The following is a 17,857-nucleotide window of genomic DNA, read 5'->3' as shown; positions in this document are numbered from 1 at the left end:
ATGGAGAAGCGTCCCCCGAGAGTAGATGCGGCGATGATGGCGATGGCGCATCGTCGTCGGCGTCCAGGAGGTGCGCGACCGAGAACTCGCACATCTCGCACGATACCAAGGCCGCGTGGTTGAGGAAGGTGCACATGGGGCACGTCCACGCGGCTTCGCTCGGGTCAACAGGAGCGGCAGCCGACGGCGAGGCTGGCACCGAGAAGCTAGCGAGGACCTCGTCTTGGATCTCTTTGGGCAGCGCGGCCAGGACCGCAGGATCGACTTGGTTGCGCGCAACACCGTACGTCGGGGACACCGCCAGCGGAGCTTCCAGCGACTCTGCCTCGATGGCTTGCGTGTCGATGTGGAGCGCGGCGACGGCGATCGGCGCCGGCGGTGGGCGTGGGTCCGTGGCGTCGTCGGCCATGGTTTTTTCTCCGAGCCAAAAAACCAACTGGTCGTAAGGCTAGGCACACCCAATTTTGAAGTGGATCGAAGCCGAGTCCCATGCCACAACAATTGCAAACCGTATTTGTACGAGTCTCTGTTATCTCAGCAGTCACCAGAGCTACGGAGATGAGCTTACAATGCAGCTCTACAACGCATTTCAAACACGAAGATGCACCACGTCGCCGACCCCAATGACTTGGTGGTGGCGAGCTGTGTTGGTGTAAAATTGGCTGCTCTCCACGCGGACTATGACCGAGCTGCTAGGCGAGCGTCCATGCGTTCAAATGTCAACCACCGATGTAAAGTGCGCTGTAGTTGGCTGGACTGTATACAGGCACTTCTTTTTGAACGACCTACCTGTCCTAATCACTACGGCGTCGGTAAGGTGAGTAGTTTCTTACCGTCTCGCCGACTTGACCAACAAAACTCTAGTCTATTACGTACTACCAAGCAACGGCTTTACTACTGTGCACTCCACGTGTCTCTTCAAGAAGGCCACTCCAATCAACCCATGCAAACTTCGTGCTCGGACGTAGACAGAATTTGTCGTGTTGAAAAACAAGATTATTAGACTGGCGTCGTGGTTTCCTGTTAGGTGGTGTGGAACTAGCCGAGGCCCAAACGACACCAAGTGCCGTTGGACTTGGCGCTTGTATCCCATACAAATCGGCAGACGCGGTTCCAGTTTCGGGCTTGATTTGCGATGCCAACGAGCGACGCGATCGGAGACGTCGAGGATCGGCCGGTGCTACCGCCACCGGCGCTTCGCCACCAGCGAGACCAGCTCAAGCGGCGCGTCTCCTTCTCCAGCAGCGCAGGGCCAAGCGTCGTCATTCATCCTGGCAGCGAGGCGCGGCTCGAGGAGCTGCTCCAAGCCGACGCCGGTGCCACCGTGCAAAACATCGCGATCGAGCCGCGCTCGCACGAGTTTGCCACCACGCGTAATATGCTATGCCTGCATCGGCACCCACGTTTGCGGTCATGTAGAGCTGCACACGAGCTGCGCGGCCTTGGATGCAGCTGGCGTCGCGGCTTGGGTCGCGGACCATGCTGCGGATGAAGAGAAGGATGGCATCAACCAGTACTCGGACGACGGCGCCACGGGTCTCTGTCTGCTTGCCAAGATGCCGCCAGCTCAGTTTGAAGTCGCAACGCGCCTCGCCCAGGTATCTTGAAAGACACGGCGTCGGACTCGACGTGGTCCACCTCGTAGGTGCTCTTGGACCATGGTGCATCACCTGCACTGAGCGATCCGCTGGGGTATACGCCATTGCACTGGGCCGCCGCCGTTGGCAACGCACCGCTCGTTAGCGTCCTCCTCACTGGGAATATCGACGTCAACGACCCGAGCCACCGCGATGGCGAGACGCCGCTGCATCGCGCTGCTCGCTTTGGCCAGCACAACGTGCTTAGGTGTAGCTACGGACGAGATGTCCAACGAACTCAACCTCGTGTGGTAGCGTCCTCATGGCGCACGGAGGGTCCCTCCAATCGTGCAACCGAGCACTCGAGCAGCCGTATGATGTCGCCGGCATCCAAAACGTAGTTTATTTACCTTTCTTTCCGACGGACGCTCAAATCCAAGCCGTGCCATGGACTGCGTAGGAGGTCGTCTGCGAGTCGACGAGGATCGAGACGCAGCGGTTTATGGCCACGCTGCACCCGCCATTGCGGACGCTCCTACTCCATCACCCCGACTGCCTCGAGCACGTGACAACAGCTGGCCACCAAGAGTCGCCGGACCGCGTGACGGCCATCTTGGACGCGATCTCGACCCAACGTACGTAGCACGCCAGAGCCGAAGCATCAGCAATAACACATAGCGTCGCTCGTCTCCCCGCGCGTGGAGCTCACGTCCGCCTTTCCGATGGCGTCGTTTGCCGCGCTTCGACGCGTGCATTCGGCCAAGTATATTGACACGCTTAAGCGGCTGCATGCGCAGGTACCGCAACAACACTACCTGTCACGACCAGAACGGACTTTCTTCTTGTAGGTCCAGTCGGTCTCCCACGACGGCCTCATGGTGCTCACACCGCGCCTCCAAGTCGAGGTCCAAGGCACCCTCCTCGCGCAAGCCAAGAACGCCGAGATTTGCGACACCAACTTTAGCCGGGGCACGCTCCGGGCCGCGCTGCGGGCGGCGGGCAGCGTCTGCGCCGCGATCGATCGCGTCGTACGTGGGGACGCACGCAATGCGTTCTGTATCGTGCGTCCACCGGGGCACCACGCGGGCGCGAGCGGTCTCTTGCGCGACGCAGTCTCGTGCGGTTTCTGCATCATCAACAACGTCATGGTCGGCGCGCAATATGCACTCGACACGTATCCGTCGACGGTACACCGGGTTGCGGTCGTCGACTTCGATGCGCACCACGGAAATGGCACGGAAGACATTGTCCGCGCGCGGCATCAACCGGAGAACGTCCTTTTTGTCTCGCTGCATTGCTACGGCGATGGCTTTTACCCGGGCAGCGGCGACCTGCACGACCTCTCGACCAACGTCTACAACGTCGCACTGCCGCCGTGCTGGTCGAGCAGCGTCGAGAAGGGCGTCCACGCGTTCCGCCACGAGCTGGAGCGCGTCGTGGTGCCACTCCTGCGTGCGTTCTCGCCCGACCTCGTGCTTCTCTCGGCGGGCTTTGATGGGTGCCACGGAGACATTGGCAACAAACAGCACGGCCAGCGTGACGGTCCCGTTGGCCTGGATTTGCGACCGGATGAGTTTTACTGGGCCACCAAGCAGCTCCTTCACGTCGCCAACCTCTGCTGCAACGGACGCCTCGTCAGTGTCCTCGAAGGCGGCTACGGACGCAAAGAAAAACGGTCCTCGAAAGGGCTCGTGCTCGATACGTTGCAAGCCAGCGCGGTCGCGCATGTCCGCGCTCTGGCGGGAGATTTTTGCCACGTCGACCCGCCCGCCGTATCGCCAAAAGCGAAGCGGCCACAGCGGCAGTGCTCGAGTACGTACAAGCGCGCTACGAGCACCGAGTCGTCGTCGTCGCCCGACACGAGCGTTGAGACACCGGCACCGACGCACCGACGCCGCCGACACAAGTAGTAAATCGTTGCTTATGAGAGCCTTTGTGGTGATTGTGGCGTCATGGCTTGAGCTCCTTTTACTCTATATCATCGCACGCCAACATCGTTGGGACCATGGCATTCCGCATGCATGAAAAAGTGCAGCTCACTCGCAACGACCGAGTGCTGGTGCCAACTCCCACGCATTCAGGCGTAGCACTACGATTGCGAAGTCTTGGAGTTCGTTTTTGCTCATTTGATTTCAACGCGAACACGTTTGATTGACTGAGTAGCTAACTGACTAACTGATTGGTTCACTGATAGATTTTATGATTGATTCACTGACTGATTCACCGACTGACTAAATGAGTGATTGAGTGATTGATTGATAAAAAAGCGTCCGTGTTGCTACCGGTACGTGGCAAAGACGACCTCCAGCGCATGCTCTGCAACGCTAGGCTTGAGAACGGACAAGAACAGTCTTTAGCGCGTCGTCTACAATGCGCTGCTTCCAAAACCGCACGCCCACGCAGCTCCGCGCCTTGGTCATCGATTTGGCCGAAATGAACGTACCTGCATACAACGAGCATCTCCAAAGAAGAGTGAGCAGTTCGCTGCCTATACTTATATACAATTCAGATGTCCTTCCTACTACTACTAGGATCTACACGACGACATCCTTTAACGGCAGTGCTGTCGCTATCGCGGCGTCGCTCTCTGTTTCTGCTGCTGACGGTAGATGAAACACCCGCCACGTCTTGACGTCAAAGACCCAGAGCCGCCCGCGGAACCGCAGCGAGAGGAGCCCGGTAAAGACGGCGGAGGCGCGGTCCATGTACAGCACACCGTGTCGCTGCCAGTGCGTATGGGCGAAGAGGAAGATCGCACCCGATGATAAAAAGTGCGAGTGGACTCTGCTCAATCTGGACTGCCGGAGCCAGATGCGTGCGACCAGAAAGCACATCAGATGTGATGCGACGACGACCGCAATCAGAAGAAGGAGGCGAGAGCGATGACCGATTGCAATGTCTCCGGCGACGCACACGACCTGCCAGTCGACTTGGGCGAGGTCGCAGGCTGGCTCGGGGTGGCGCAGCGTGTGTGTGTTGGGCGACGTAAAGCTCAGCGCTGCTGCGATAGTCCACACGAGGAGGTTGTTGAGAAGCGTAAAGTGCCGCGTCAACTCGCGCGTGAGCGGAAGGCCGATGTCGACAACGATCGCACCGAGCCACGTGACCTCGCTGGCGGCGAGGATCGTCGTGTACCACGGCGGCGTGTCCGAGACAAACACAGCAAACGGCCCGAGGGACGTGAGTCGGAGCGTCGCGGTCGAGAGAATCGAGATGGCCGTGAGACTGCGAAGGAGCAGGAGCGGTCGACCAATCCAGACGACGCTGCCGACGCTGTGCAGCGACAGCATGTTGCGACCTTCGACGCGGCCGCGGCTAATGGCAATGTACATCCACGTACACCCCGCAAGGCCAATGCCGACAAAGGTGACGTAATCGTTGGCGGCTTGGGCGTACGTTGCGTAGTTGGTCGGGAACTCGCTCGGTGCAATTATTTTGCTCGTAAACACAGTTTGGTCCGAGAGCAAGGTGAGCGTCCCGTGGTCCCCCGTGAACCGAACGACTTCACGCTTGCCGAGGAGCCAGTCGTACATGTAGATCCACGCATAGTAGTGGTAGACGGGATCCTTTGCGTCGAAAAGGTCGTACGTGTAAAGTGCCATTGGTGATGTCCGTGTAGTGGCGCCCAGCTGGAAAAGGCGGATCTCCAGCGCCGCCAACGCAGCCGTTGCAGTCGCGACCAGGTCGGCGGGCACAGGCGCCAGGCGGGCGCGCGCTACAAAGCTTGTCGTTGCAGCCGCTGACAGCATGCAGAGGGCCGCGTTCTGCACGTCAACGGCGCACATGTCGGTGGCGTTGGTCGGCGGCGCCAAAAGCGCAGCGATCAGCACGTGATCGGTCGTGGGCTGCAGCAGCGCCGCGATGCCACTCGTGTGGCACTGGCCGTAAAACAGAAACAAAGAGAGAAAGCCGCCGCTCGCAGGCGACGCATTGTTGCGAAGAATCGCTTGGCAGAGAGGGGACCCCCCCAGCCCCAAAAAGCCGGTGGTTCGCCACGTCGACGGGACGGGCGACACAACATACCCCATTGTGGCGGCGAGGGCTTCAAACGAGCGTCGCGATTCTTCCGACGCGACACGGGCCGTTGCGATGGAGAGAAATGTCGATCGAAGCAGCGCCTGCACGGACGCTGGCATCGCCACGTACTGCAAGTCCATGGACCCGAACGGACCCAGAGCGCTGCGCACCAGAGCCAACCCTTCGTCCAGCGGCGCTGTGAGCGTTCCGTTGAGAAAGAGCATGGCCTCGAGCGACGAGACGTTCTGATAGGCATACGCAGCAGAGCCTCGGACAAGCGATGTACCCGGGAGTGCATACGTTTGGTTGTAAAGCACCATCGTCAGGTCGCTTCCAAAGCCCCAGTACATCTTGAACGACGTTTGCAGCGGAAAGCGAAAGCTGCCGTTGGTCGCTTGGATCGTAAAGGGATACACGCTGCCAAAGGCGCTCGTGACAGTGTACGTCTGGAGCAGTCCAATGTGCTTGTAGTTTTGCCACTGCATCTCGAACGACGAGATGGCGTGGGCACGCCAGTGGGCCACTTCATCAGAAATATCCAAGGTCGCCCGATCGTTTGAGGTTGTCGAAGCAAGCCAGTGGCGTCCAGCGTTGGTCTTGTTCAACGTAGCGCCAATTGCGAGGTCGAATGAGGCCCCCCAGCAGGCGGGCCAGCCATTTGACGGGACATTGCGAAGGACCGTCTCGAGGTAGACGGCGCCGTTGGTGGTCATGGAGGCGGCGCACCGTTGCTGGCGGCGTCGTGTATTGGCGAGTTCCCATTGCATGTTTAAATCGACGTAGCAGTAGGCCGTCGCCAGCCACGGCGCATGACAGCCGTCCGTTTGGCGTAGACCGGAAACCGCCGTTTCGAGCGACTTGGAAAGTGCAATCTGGAGCATGGCGCCGTAATTGTATGGGGCATCGATGCCTCTGGAGGTGGCGCCGTAGGCGCCAAAGAGGTTGACGTCGGAAGAGAGTAGGCTTGGGGACGCTGTCGAGAGCACCGTCGAGTGCACGAAGTACGTGGCTAAGAATGCGTGGGCGCCCGTCATGTTAAAGCCCGACCACACGAGGTCGTTGCCCAGGTACGATCGCGACACACTGAGGTACGAGACACTGCCAACAATCGAGAGCACCATATACAGAGCACCGCAAAGCACCAAAAGATGACGCAGGCGGCGTCGCCACCGCGTCGGCGTCAAGGTGGACACATCTTCCGGCTTGGGCCTCGAGCTCACGACATCTCGGTCCAAAGTGCCCAGCACCACGTTAAAGGTAAAGGAGGATGCGCGATGCGTCAGAGGGATGAGTCCACTCATGACACATGTCACGGGGTCCATTGCCCAGGTACCCAGCAACGGTTGCGCCAAGACGAGACGCTCTGCGACTCCGACGACAGACACTGGTCGCAACGGCCTTTGCCGTTGCTTGCGTTGCCACGCCACGCACCAAAGGCTCAACACGACGGCGCATTGAATCGAAGCAAGAACACAAAGGCGCGTCATCGATCCTGTACTAATGACGCCGCTCTCGCACTCGATCGAGCGGTCGAGCCATCGTGACGTGCATGAACGCGCGAGGCGGCTCTGCATCTCGACCGGATTCGAAACGTCCAGGACGACAAAGACGGACCAGACAAGAAGACTTCCAAGCGGCCCTGCCAGCAGCGCGTCCGACGCCAGCGGCACCAGCACTGCATCGCACAAGACGTACATCACCCATGTCGCCTCGCTCGTCACGACCAGCGTCTCGAGCAGCGACCGCGGCCTCGCCACAAAGTGTGTGTAGCCATCTCGCGTCTCGAGACGCAGGTTCGTCGAGCTCAACACCAAGAGCGCTGTACCTCCGCGCAGAAACGACACGGACCGACCGACCCAGACCGCGCCGACGAGCCGGTGAAAGTGCCAGAGGTTGACACCGTCGAGATGGCGCCAGTGCACGAGGCCGTAGCCAAAACAAAGCAGCGCCACGCCCACAAACACGGCGCTCGAGTAGTAGATCGAGTACAAGATGAGGCTCGTCGCCGTCGAGAGCGAAGACTGCGCGCTGCTCATCGCATACGGCGCGTACGCGGACGAGATGAGCGGGAAGATGCTGGCGTCGCCCTCGAACGAGACGGCCTCGCGCGATCCAATGACCCAGTCGGCGACATAGCCGTAGCCAAAAAAGACGTGTGCCGAAGCAGGGTTCACGAGCGCTTCGGTGAGAATAGTCCACTGACTGCCGTTGGTCGCAAACTGAAAGAGGCTCAGGTTGAGTGTCAGTAGAGACTGGTGGGCAGCTCGTAGCAGCGCCGTGTCCATCGGCGAGAATTTGCTCAGAAGCGAGATGCCCGAGGTCAGCACAGCAGTGCAGTCGAACGCTGACGTCTGGAGCGCGCAGATCGCCGATACATTCCACGTCGGGGCTACCGCAAGTGTCATGGCCAAGGCAAACAAAAGGCTCGGAGCTGATAATTCGAGCTCGGCAGGGACTTGGCGGTCGCAGTTGTCGTAAAAGCTAAACATGGTCTGCACATACGTTTGCGGTGCACTATACAAACAGAGGAGGTTGCCGCCGTAGTAGAGCATGCCAGGACCTTGCCACGTCGGCGGCGTCGGGTTGACAGTGAGCGTTGGCAGCTGGAGGAACGTCTTCCAGTGGTGCGAATCTTCCAGTTGCTCAAAGAGATGTTTTTGGAATGCAGTGTGCGCGGCCGAGACCACCGATGGGATTGCAATGTAGAGGGCGTCAATCGAGAGGAACGGGCCAACCTCATAGTAGACGAGACCCGTTTGGTTGATGTAGTCGGTGCCAAAGTTGTTGAGTCCTAGGAGGCCTGCAAAATCGCCCGTACTCGAGAGCGCGCAGGGAGGCGCGGTGCGAAAGTCGTTGGTCGTGTTGAATATCAAGCTCTGATTGCAAATCTGCATGCAATAGCAGTCGTTGTAAAACGCAAAGTAGAGCTTGATCGATGTCCAGCTCGCGGTTGCGAACGGCAAGCTTTTTACGGTAATCGCTTGGGTCATGCCAATGGCATTTCGGAGCCAGATCGTTTCTGAGACCCCCGTGTCGAACGAGTTTTGCCACTGCAGCGCAAACGACGTCAGACCATGTCGGCGCCAGTACGCGACCTCCATTGCCATGGTCGTGCTACCCAGCGCGCTCCCGGTCGTCGCGAGCCACTGCCGGCCATACGCGGACTCTTCCAAACCGGTCTGGAGTCCCATCGTAAAGAGGTTCCCGGGGCCGCCAAAGGCACTTAGAAAAGCGGCGTAGTCGACGTTGCGCAAGACCGACTCAAAGTACGCGGCAGCGTTTCTTGCGTAGCGCTGGCCGCACCGAGTTTGCCGTTTGGACGTATGTGCAATCTCAAACACTTGTGCAAAGTCAACCCAGCAGTAGTGCGCGTAGACCATGAGTGCTCGGTTGGGCGGTAGCTGGCGAAGCGAGGCAATACCATACTCGATGGACGTGAGGTTTCCGAGGGCGAGCGACCGCGCATACGTCCGTGGGACGTTGATAGCCGTGCTTGACGCGCTGTAGCTATTGCTTTGTGTTGTGGACGGCGCCAACATGTCGATTTTGGTCTCAACGTGGCTTTGAATCGCTCGGTTTGCCGCGTCGATCAAGAAAGCTTGGTGACCGCTAACGTTGTACTGCGGCCAAAACAAGTCGTTGGCAAAGATGGGTGTAAGCAACAAGAGGTAATAGAGACCACAGCCAAGCGAGAGGAGGACGGAGCTCCCACCAAGCCACAGCCACACCGGGCGAGGTGACGTCAAGCGCGCATGGCTGGGGATCTCGGGTCCTCGAGTTGGCACGACTGCCGACATTGGCTGGCTACGAGCGGTTACGGCTAGCAAGGCCCAAAGGGCTCTTCTGGTTAATAGACACAACGCAGACGGTTATCAACCGAAGGATATCTGACTCCAGTGTGGCAACGCCGTTGGATGGGCCGTCGTCTCCAATACCATTTACCGTGCACTCCGTCGCATCGGGGGCAATACCAGACCAATTGTGCAGAAAAGGATTATCGGTCTCAGTTACTGCCACAAATCTTCCGAGAGGAGCGTGTAAAACGGTGTGTCGGGGTGGTTCTTGATGATTGCGTCGCGGCCCTTGAGCGCGCCGAGCTCGATGAGGCACATGCACATGAGGACCGAGCCGCCGGCCTGCTTGACGAGCTCGACACCGGCATTCATCGTGCCGCCCGTGGCCATAAGATCGTCAATGAGAATCACAGCGTCGCCAGGAGCGACCGCGCCGTCCTGGATCGAGAGCGAGTCGAGGCCGTGGCCATTGTCGCCCGAGTACTCTTTTCCATACGTAACCGTGTTGGCCACGCGGGGCATCTTGCCTTCCTTCCGGAGCATAAAGACCTTCTTCTGGAGGCGCACGCCAAGGAGCGGGCCAAAGAGGAAGCCACGCGCGTCAAAGCAGCCAATCGCTGAAAACTTCTCGGCGAGTGGCGCCAAGTAGGCTTCGAGCAGGTCCATGCACAAAGCAAACTCGGCAGGGTGCGCGAGGAGCCCGCCGATATCGTAGAACGCAACGCCCTTGAACGGCACAATCGGAATGCACGCCGCCACCTTGGCGAGCTGCTGCTCCGTCGTCGTCGTCGTCTCTGCCGTCGTGGCCATGGCTTGTCGCGTTTGAAAATGCATCGCGACGTTGACCTGGCGCAGCATCCTGTCGTGGATTGGCTGAAATGCTGTGCCATCGTGCGTCTGATTGGAGGATAAGAGGATACCATGGCGTCGTGGGCGTGCCGCCATTGCATCTGTTGGTCGCCCGGGTGCGTGCCACCGCCTTCAAGCGCTTCTGCAAGCGACTGCCATACCGGTACTGCTGTTAGTAGGCACGGCATCTTTATACAAATCTCGTGTCGCTGTCCATCGCTCGAGCCGGATGTTGGCATGTACAACGTCTTCAAACTCGTCGACTCGCGTTGCCTCGGCTGTCCAGTCTACCTACATGTAGATGTACCCGGTACGAGCATCGGACGACAGCCAGAATACGAGCAATCAATCATCCAATGTAATACTCATTCGACGAGAACAAACTGCAAAGAGCTCTGCGAACTGGGACGACGCAAACACTGCTTGTGACTGCGGCTTCTCGGTCCATGGATGACGCTACTACTGCAGGCTACACGGACGTTTCAAGGCTGCGTTCATCATCGGCCTGCGTCCTTTGTGTGGTATACCAAGGGCGGCGTCGACCAGGTAACCTGGAAAGGCAGGCACAGGTTCGCCGGTATGTTGGGTTCAAGGCAATCATCGGTTGGCGCCGTTTCGGGACTTCGATGTTGTCTTCGACAGCTTCGAACTTCGGTTGGCACCAGCAGAGCGTCGGCGGTTGTTGAGCGATGGAGTCGGCGGATCCGATCGATGTGGACATCGACATGTGGGCGCGCAAGAAGCGCGTGTACGCGCAGCAGCTCGCCGAGCGCCTCGAAGGCGACGCGGCCTTCCGTGCCTCGTTTGAGAAGACGATGCTCAACGTGCGCGCGATCCACAAGCTCAGCTTGGACTACGAGCGCCGGCGCGTGGCCGAGAACCGCATGTTTGGCCTCTCGTGCGCGAGCCTCGGCCTCGTCCTCATCGAGTGCTTGACGGACGCGGGCTGGATCCGGTACGTCAATGCGCTCCTGACGGCGCTCTTGCTTGTGCTGCTCGTCTCGCGCTATTCCATCCAGCGGGAGATCTACGTGGGCAAGGGCATTTCGCCGCCCAACGTGCGCCTCTATGAGCTGCCGGCGTCGCTCGTGCTCTCGTTTGCCGTCGAATTCGTTGTCTGCAGCATCTTTCTCCCGCCCGGCTTTGAGGGCACGTTCACCATGTGGCAGTGGATCATGGCGCCGGCCAGCCACGGGCCGCCGTGCCCCTTTGGCGGCACACACAGCGGCGACGGCTGCTACTTTGTCTTCGACTACGAGTACGACGACGTCAACTATCGTCAAACGTTGTCCTATATTGTCGCTCATCGCTCGGAGTAGCTACCAAGTGCTCGGGCTCTTTGTGTTTCTGCGCATGTACATGGTGCCACGGTTCATCCGCAACCTCTCCGACTTTTACAGGTAGTACTGTGAACGCTCTCTTTCATAGGCTGACGATGTTTTGTTAGCTCCCGCATCGCGTTCGTCGGGAGCTTGAACAACGTCGATGCGCTCGGCGTCCTCTTCTCGATCAAGTACATGCTTCGGACGCGCCCGTTTCCGCTGCTCGTAGTGGGCTTTACGGCGACGCTCCTCACGGTCTCGGCCGCGCTCGTCATCCTCGAGGCGCCTGTCAACCCCGCCGTGTCGACGTACTCGAACGCCATGTGGCTCACCGTCGTGACGATGGCGACCGTCGGATACGGCGATCGCGTGCCGATGACAATTCCCGGCCAAGTGCTCATGGTGCTGGGCGCGATGGCCACGGGTATTCTCTTCGCGGGCATTCTTGTAGGTTCCATGTCTCGCATTATACTTGGTCCAAAATTGGAGGCTGTAGAGCGCGTCGTTCTTCGCGCTTCTGGACCTTACGGAGCGCGACCGCAACGTCTTCAACCTCCTCAGCAATGAAAAGGAAGCCAAGGCAACGAGCCTGGCCGCCGCGCGGCTTATCCAGGCGGCTTGGAACCACTACCAGTGCCGCCGCCGCGAGGCCACGCCCGTCGCTGTCGCCAACGCCGGTATATTCCTCGCAGTATCACTGCACAGCAACTGCATAGTACAGTTGAATAGCGTCGGTGCTGCTCTATGCAGCCGCGCAGACGGCGCGGAAGCTCCGCAAGTCCAAGAAACTCAGCGTCCCGTCCCTCACCGACCAGCTACGCGACGAGTTTGCCGGACTCCACGCATTGGCCACGGCGGACCACGAGGCCCGCCGCCAGCGTCTCGTGGCGATGGAAGCCGACCTCGACGCGAGCCTCGCCCGCGCCCACGCCCTCTTGCCGGCGTAAGACAACTCCGTCTTGCATCCTGTCATGCGTAAGATCAATCAATACATGCGTCGAAACACCAATGTTTCCTTTACTACTTGGTTACGGTCGGGAAGCTCACACGTCGTGATCGCCGCAAGTCGTCGTCTTCAGGCGTACATCTAAAAAGTGGACATTAGCACAAGAAGACAAAGAGGACATTTGGAGTACCCTGTCGTCGTCGTCGGCAGCGCGAGACGTCGGAACCCAAGGCCTACACTGCGCGGGGGCACCGTTGGGGCCTTCTTGAGCACCCGTCCGAGTGGCTCGCTGTGGTTGTTGTCACAGGCACTTGTCTCGGCGACCTTGGTGGGCCGCGGTATAGGCGTATCGGAGCGGCTGCGAAGTTTCCCGTCTTTCTTGAGCGGGAGTGGCATCGTTGCGTGCTTGAGTAATTTGAGCTCCTTCTTGAGGCTCTCGCTGGGTTTGGGCAGCAGTGGCGGTTTGGCTTTGACTTTGATCGACTCTTTTCGCTTGGTCGCGACACTGCAAACGATGGGCGGGACGGGTGTCGGTAGCACACTGGCGTGGGGTCGCAGCTTGGTGGCCTTCTTGCCCTTGACCGACTTTGTTTTTTTGAGCGATTTCTTGCCTTTGGAACGCGTCAAATGCAGTGGCATCGTGCTCCATAGAACGTCTTTGTGGGCGTACTGGGATGCGATGTAGGCGTAGAGGGACGGGTGCGGCGTCGATGCTTGCTGCACCCACTCGAGCAGCGGCGACCGGTCCATCGGCGCCGGCACGGCAAACTCCAAGAGCGATTGGCCCACTAGGAGCCCGAGATCCAAGAGGTGACGAATGTTAAAGTGCATCTGGGATAAAACGCCAAAGTCGGCGCCGCAGAAGGAAGCCTCGAGGGTGAAGCTGTTGGCGACACCGAGGTCGCGCCCGACAACGACACGCGCTGTAGCTTCGCGCCCGCGGTTGACTTGAAAGCTGCACGCCTCGTGCGAGACATAGCGGTGCGCGCTGTTGGCCAAGAGCCGCGGAAAGTACCGCGCGATCGGATTCGGATGCTTCTTCGAGTCGCAGCCGTACATGAAGACGTTCATTTTGCGCGAATGGCCGTGAAAGTCACAGTAAAAGACGACCGAGAGCGACTCGATGAGCGCTTTCGCATGAAAGATCGTCGGGTGGTCGGTCGCGTTGGGCGACTTCCACTGCCGATTGAGGTCGCACGCCGAGAGCCCACATCGGTTGTTGCCATAGTAGACGCCGTCCGGATTGAGTACTGGAATGACCTATGCCAATGTGAGATGCCACCGTCACAGATTTCGCAGTTGTACGTGAAACACAAAGAGGCGCCGAAGGAGCTTGGCTTCGACCGCGTCCGAGACGAGAAAATCGAGGGTTCCGCGCATGACCCAGCTCGCTTGCGGCTCGCCAGGATGCACCCGCGCAGTGAGCACGACATCGAGGCGCTCGTCGCTCGGGTAGCTAAAGTCGGTGATCCGAAGCAGGTCGCAGTCGAGCTTGCCCTGCGTTTGACACAGCACCGAGTGCCGGACGACACTCGGGAAACGAAACTGCGGCTGGCGCAGGTGCCATGCGTGGTCGGCCATCGTGTACGGGTAGCTATGGGCCACGAGGTACGTATCGTGCGTCTGCGGAAACTCGAGTGTGAACGTAAGCGTGTGGTACTGTGTCGCCGGGTCCTCGACCGAAGACGGCTTGCGTGGCAGCGGCCACGGGTTGCTGTAGTAGCACACGTTTGTGCCGCGGCGTCGCCAGCCCATGCCGAGAGTCGCAGCGTCGTGGAGCGAGTAGACGACCGGCTGCAGGCCGTCGTTGAAGAGACTGTCGGGCTTGTAGAGGTTGAGAATGTGGAGGCGGTATGGCACATTGGCCTCGACGTTGCTAACCGCAAAGTAAAACCACTGCGTGTACCCCACCGTGTGCAAATCGGCGCGCAAAACGAGGTCGTACTCGAACGCGCCAATTTGAATCGCGCGGAGGAGGTTTCCGCTCGCAAACTCCGACTCGAACGTCAAGGACGAAGCGAACGCGGTCATTGGCGGCACGGGCTCGTACGGGTATGCATTCGGAATGCGACTGTGCTGGGAGGTTGCGCCGGCTGCAAAGCTGCTCTGGTACACCACGCTACCGCGTCGCTCGTCGAGGAACGCGATGCGCTCCTGTCGGCGAGCTTCACTGTAGAGCTGACGGTCAATGTCGTCGACAAACGACGAGGCGACCGGCTCCAACGTCCATGGACACGTTGGTGACAAGACGGCCGTGGTTTGGCCCACCGGATCGTCGTAGCTCTGCGGCAGGGGCCGTTGTGGGTGCTTGGGGAGCTGCTTTCCCGATGGACTCGCATAGTAAAAGCCGTCGTCTTTCACCGCTGAGTGCACCCGGTGCGATGATAAAATGTCCTGCGGAAACGGGTGCGTGGTCGCGATTTCGTGGATGATTGGGTCAACGTGGACCGTGGGGGCTGCGACTTCGGGCGACGATACGGCGGTTGTCGGTACCGCATCGCCTGTACCCTCTCTCTCGGGTAGCGATGCGACGGAGACAGCATGCATCGGTGCTTCTTCGAGACCGTCGTCGCCGTCCTCGTCGTCCTCGTCATCCTCGTCATCCTCGTCATTCTCGTCGTCGTCCAAAATATCGTCGCACTCGTTGACGTCGTCGTCTTGCAACGTGTCGTCGTCGTTGTTCTCGCGGCTCGTTGGTGTCGCGAGCACCGGGGCCGTGCAAATGCAGTCGTCGTCCGTCGTCGTACTGGCAACGGCACTGGGCGGTTCGGGCTCGCACGTCGGTGTCGTGAGGGACGGAAGTAACGTCGCCGACTTGCTCGATGCGGACGCGACCAAGCTCGGTGTGCTACGGTACTGGCTGCTATTGGTAGGGTCCACGCGACGCAGAATCGCGTGGAGAATCGCGCAGAGCTCGGGCGGCATGGCTTTCTTCGCGACGTCGTGTTGAAATTTCTTCAAGATCGCGACGCCGCCGCAGCTCACGATGCTTTCAACGCCGTCGTTCGTCGTAATCGTGTGCAAGAGAAACTTGCACGCCTCGATCATCTAGACAATACTTCTCAGACAAGTTGTCTTCAATCAACAGATGCATACAAGGTGCGGCGACCAATCGGCGGTCGAGAAGCGACTCAGAAAGCGCATGGCCGCGCCAATAAACCCAAAGACAGTCCGCGCGCTCGACGCCCGCTAGTACTCAGAAATGAGATGTTGCATTCGGGGAGACTCGAACCTCGGACGTGACGTGGACCATGAGAATGGCGAACGCTTGGTCCAGAAACGCAATGTCGTCTGGGAAGCTCCGAATGCACACGAGGAGCGCGGTGAGCGTCTTCTCCGGTGTCTTGAGCGCGTACGACTGGAGCGTCGACCGGCGGAGACGGCAGAGCACTTCAACCGTCACGTGCAGCATCTCGGGCGGGTTGCCATGCGTCGCACAGAGGCTCAGCATGGTCTCGATCGCCGCCATCGTCACAAACGATGACAATTCCTTTGGGTTTTTGGCCATATTCGCCTAGAACGGTCGTCAAACTGGCAAACTAAGAAGAGCAAGCTTACCACGATACGAAAGAGCGCCAGAGCCAAGGACGGCGTCGTCGTGGGATGGAGCGCCACGCGCAGTAGCGTCTCGCTCGAGCAAAGCGGCTGCGGCAAGTACGCCGTCAAGTCCATCGCATGCTCGTTCGCATGCCGCGTGACCTGGCACAGAATGTGACACGTGGCGAGGAGCGTCTCGGGCGACTGTGGCGCCGACCGGTAGACGCTGGCCATGCCTTGAAACAGCACTGCAATGAGCCCGTCGTGCACGAGCTGGACGAGCACCGGTGGCTCCTTGGAAATCCGAAAGATGAGCACGGTCAAGATGCGCTCAATGTCGGGCGGCAGCGGCGTCTGTCCGAGCAAGGTCAAAAGCGGTTTGATACCCTTGACTTGCACGATGGCGGCGCCCATACCGGCGAGGTCGCACATGATGGCCAGCGTATGACAGCCCGACTTGACGAGGTCGAGGCGCGATGGGTGCTTGGCGACGATGTCGAGGATAAAGCCCATGGCGCCGGCTTGTTGCAGCGTGAGGCAGTTCTTCTTGTGGCCAACGACGATGCTGGCGAGCGTATCGAAGGCGAACGCGACGAGGTCGATGTTCCGCGTGTGCATCTGCAGCGCCGTGAGGATGACGGGAAGACCGATGCCAATGTGGTGCTGGTTGTCGGGCAGCTCGGACAGATTCGAGAGCGTACCGAGGACGGATCGAAGGAGCTCGGCGTTGGTCTTGTGCGCGTCGATGCAGCGCAAGAGTGTGTGGATCCCGCCGTGGGCAGAAATGCTCGCTTTGACGCTGCGGTTGTTGAAGGCCAGCGTCCAGAGGAGGTCGCACGCCGCCTCCAGCAGCTCTTCGTTGCCCATGTGCGTGTGCATGGCCTGGAGAATGAGGAGGAGGCCGGACGACGCGATCTCGGCCTTCTTGTCTTCCGTGCGCGAGAGGATCGAGAGCACGCCGCAGCACGTCTTGATGGTGCTGGCGTCGCCGGCGTGCTCGACGATGCGGTTAAGAAGCGACTGGACCCGCGACATGGCGCGTTAATTTGACCCTACCGAGGGTTTCGACGCCTGTATAATTAGCGCTCTGAGATTGCCCTTTCGGTCAAAGATCACTCACTCACTAAGTGCAAAGTGATACGACAAGATGTACTGATAGTTGCTGTACATTACAGATGGATCCATCTCCTCCTAGTACGACCACAGCTACGACGGAAAAGGACGAGGACGAGAAGAGCGCATCACGGCGGCGGAGCCCGTGGCTCCGCGACAAACTCTACACTGCGAGCCCATGCATCCTTGTCGGCGACCGACTCGAACGCGACGGCCATGGCAGCGAGTGGCGGGCGCATCGGGACGTGGTCGAGGAACACGGGGGCGTTCGGGGGCGGCCGCCGAAGGTTCCGATCCGACGCAACGACGAGGGCGACAGCTGTGGCGGCGAGAATGACGCGTCGCATGCTAGATGTGAGAATGGCCCAACGCGACGTTTCGAAGAGGGAAGACAGGACGCATAAATTAGAAGAAAAGATACCTACGGGGTCGTCACCTCGTTGTGGATGCCTTCGACGTGGAACTGGAAGGCTGCGGTCGAGCTCCGGTCCGAGTCGAAGAGAATGTCACACGACGTCTCGAGCACGGGAATGTTGACATCGTCGTCGTCGTCGTCGTCATGGTCGTTGTGCACTGGGTGGCGGCAGTCGCGACGGGCGGGCGGGGCCGCCGAGACGCGCCCGATCGTGTTGAACATGGCGAAGGACGGGCGCTGCGGCGCCGACGACGTTTGAAAGATGGAAAGCGGTACGGCTGGCGCCC

General features: G+C 59.6%; 7 protein-coding genes across 7 annotated transcripts in view; 2 read left to right on the top strand and 5 right to left on the bottom strand.

Annotated features, from left to right (window-relative positions):
* SPRG_21281 (hypothetical protein) overlaps window positions 1-409 on the bottom strand; it is a gene marked incomplete at both ends in the record, with an annotated part of 1,556 nt that extends 1,147 nt beyond the window's left edge. The window contains one exon of the mRNA XM_012352369.1: window positions 107-409. Coding sequence (XP_012207759.1) covers window positions 107-409 — 303 coding nt within the window. The remainder of the gene's footprint in view (window positions 1-106) is intronic.
* Window positions 410-1,106: 697 nt separating this feature from the next.
* SPRG_13356 (hypothetical protein) lies at window positions 1,107-3,487 on the top strand (the record flags this gene model as incomplete). The annotated part of the gene is made up of 7 exons (XM_012352334.1): window positions 1,107-1,373; window positions 1,420-1,598; window positions 1,646-1,845; window positions 1,893-1,974; window positions 2,038-2,212; window positions 2,256-2,374; window positions 2,426-3,487. The coding sequence occupies exons 1-7, from the start codon at window positions 1,136-1,138 to the stop codon at window positions 3,485-3,487; spliced, it is 2,055 nt and encodes a 684-aa protein (XP_012207724.1). The 5' UTR covers window positions 1,107-1,135.
* Window positions 3,488-4,111: 624 nt separating this feature from the next.
* SPRG_13355 (hypothetical protein) lies at window positions 4,112-9,207 on the bottom strand (the record flags this gene model as incomplete). The annotated part of the gene is made up of 2 exons (XM_012352333.1): window positions 7,209-9,207; window positions 4,112-6,692 (listed from the first exon to the last, which is right to left on the bottom strand). The coding sequence occupies exons 1-2, from the start codon at window positions 9,131-9,133 to the stop codon at window positions 4,112-4,114; spliced, it is 4,506 nt and encodes a 1,501-aa protein (XP_012207723.1). The 5' UTR covers window positions 9,134-9,207.
* A 305-nt stretch (window positions 9,208-9,512) lies between these two features.
* SPRG_13354 (hypothetical protein) lies at window positions 9,513-10,246 on the bottom strand (the record flags this gene model as incomplete). The annotated part of the gene is made up of 1 exon (XM_012352332.1): window positions 9,513-10,246. One exon carries the CDS (start codon window positions 10,244-10,246, stop codon window positions 9,602-9,604), a length of 645 nt encoding a protein of 214 aa, XP_012207722.1. The 3' UTR covers window positions 9,513-9,601.
* Window positions 10,247-10,910: 664 nt separating this feature from the next.
* SPRG_13353 (hypothetical protein) lies at window positions 10,911-12,568 on the top strand. The gene is made up of 5 exons (XM_012352331.1): window positions 10,911-11,495; window positions 11,557-11,637; window positions 11,685-12,006; window positions 12,056-12,236; window positions 12,289-12,568. The coding sequence occupies exons 1-5, from the start codon at window positions 10,927-10,929 to the stop codon at window positions 12,504-12,506; spliced, it is 1,371 nt and encodes a 456-aa protein (XP_012207721.1). The 5' UTR covers window positions 10,911-10,926; the 3' UTR covers window positions 12,507-12,568.
* Window positions 12,558-17,153, bottom strand: SPRG_21280 (hypothetical protein). The gene is made up of 6 exons (XM_012352368.1): window positions 16,064-17,153; window positions 15,738-16,019; window positions 15,602-15,694; window positions 13,811-15,553; window positions 12,696-13,765; window positions 12,558-12,646 (listed from the first exon to the last, which is right to left on the bottom strand). Exons 1-6 carry the CDS (start codon window positions 17,075-17,077, stop codon window positions 12,580-12,582), a joined length of 4,269 nt encoding a protein of 1,422 aa, XP_012207758.1. The 5' UTR covers window positions 17,078-17,153; the 3' UTR covers window positions 12,558-12,579.
* Window positions 17,154-17,192: 39 nt separating this feature from the next.
* On the bottom strand, window positions 17,193-17,792 carry SPRG_13350 (hypothetical protein; the record flags this gene model as incomplete). The annotated part of the gene is made up of 2 exons (XM_012352330.1): window positions 17,193-17,503; window positions 17,581-17,792. 2 exons carry the CDS (start codon window positions 17,790-17,792, stop codon window positions 17,284-17,286), a joined length of 432 nt encoding a protein of 143 aa, XP_012207720.1. The 3' UTR covers window positions 17,193-17,283.
* Window positions 17,793-17,857: the final 65 nt, after the last annotated feature.

This window comes from Saprolegnia parasitica (assembly GCF_000151545.1).
Source record: "Saprolegnia parasitica CBS 223.65 unplaced genomic scaffold supercont2.97, whole genome shotgun sequence".
Taxonomy (NCBI): domain Eukaryota; phylum Oomycota; class Saprolegniomycetes; order Saprolegniales; family Saprolegniaceae; genus Saprolegnia; species Saprolegnia parasitica.
Note: the sequence above shows the minus strand (reverse complement) of the source record. Positions and strands in the feature narration are given on the sequence as shown.

What these genes read in the sequence shown, in the direction of transcription:
- SPRG_13353 (XM_012352331.1), top strand. Translation starts at nt 10,927, where the DNA reads ATGGAGTCGGCGGATCCGATCGATGTGGACATCGACATGTGGGCGCGC. An exon ending in TACTTTGTCTTCGACTACGA is followed by an intron (nt 11,496 to 11,556) that starts GTACGACGACGT and finishes CGCTCGGAGTAG; the next exon opens with CTACCAAGTGCTCGGGCTCT. An exon ending in TTCTCTTCGCGGGCATTCTT is followed by an intron (nt 12,007 to 12,055) that starts GTAGGTTCCATG and finishes TGGAGGCTGTAG; the next exon opens with AGCGCGTCGTTCTTCGCGCT.
- SPRG_21280 (XM_012352368.1), bottom strand. Translation starts at nt 17,077, where the DNA reads ATGTCGCGGGTCCAGTCGCTTCTTAACCGCATCGTCGAGCACGCCGGC. An exon ending in GGCGCCTCTTTGTGTTTCAC is followed by an intron (nt 13,766 to 13,810) that starts GTACAACTGCGA and finishes ACATTGGCATAG; the next exon opens with GTCATTCCAGTACTCAATCC. An exon ending in CTGCCGACGACGACGACAGG is followed by an intron (nt 12,647 to 12,695) that starts GTACTCCAAATG and finishes TCCACTTTTTAG; the next exon opens with ATGTACGCCTGAAGACGACG.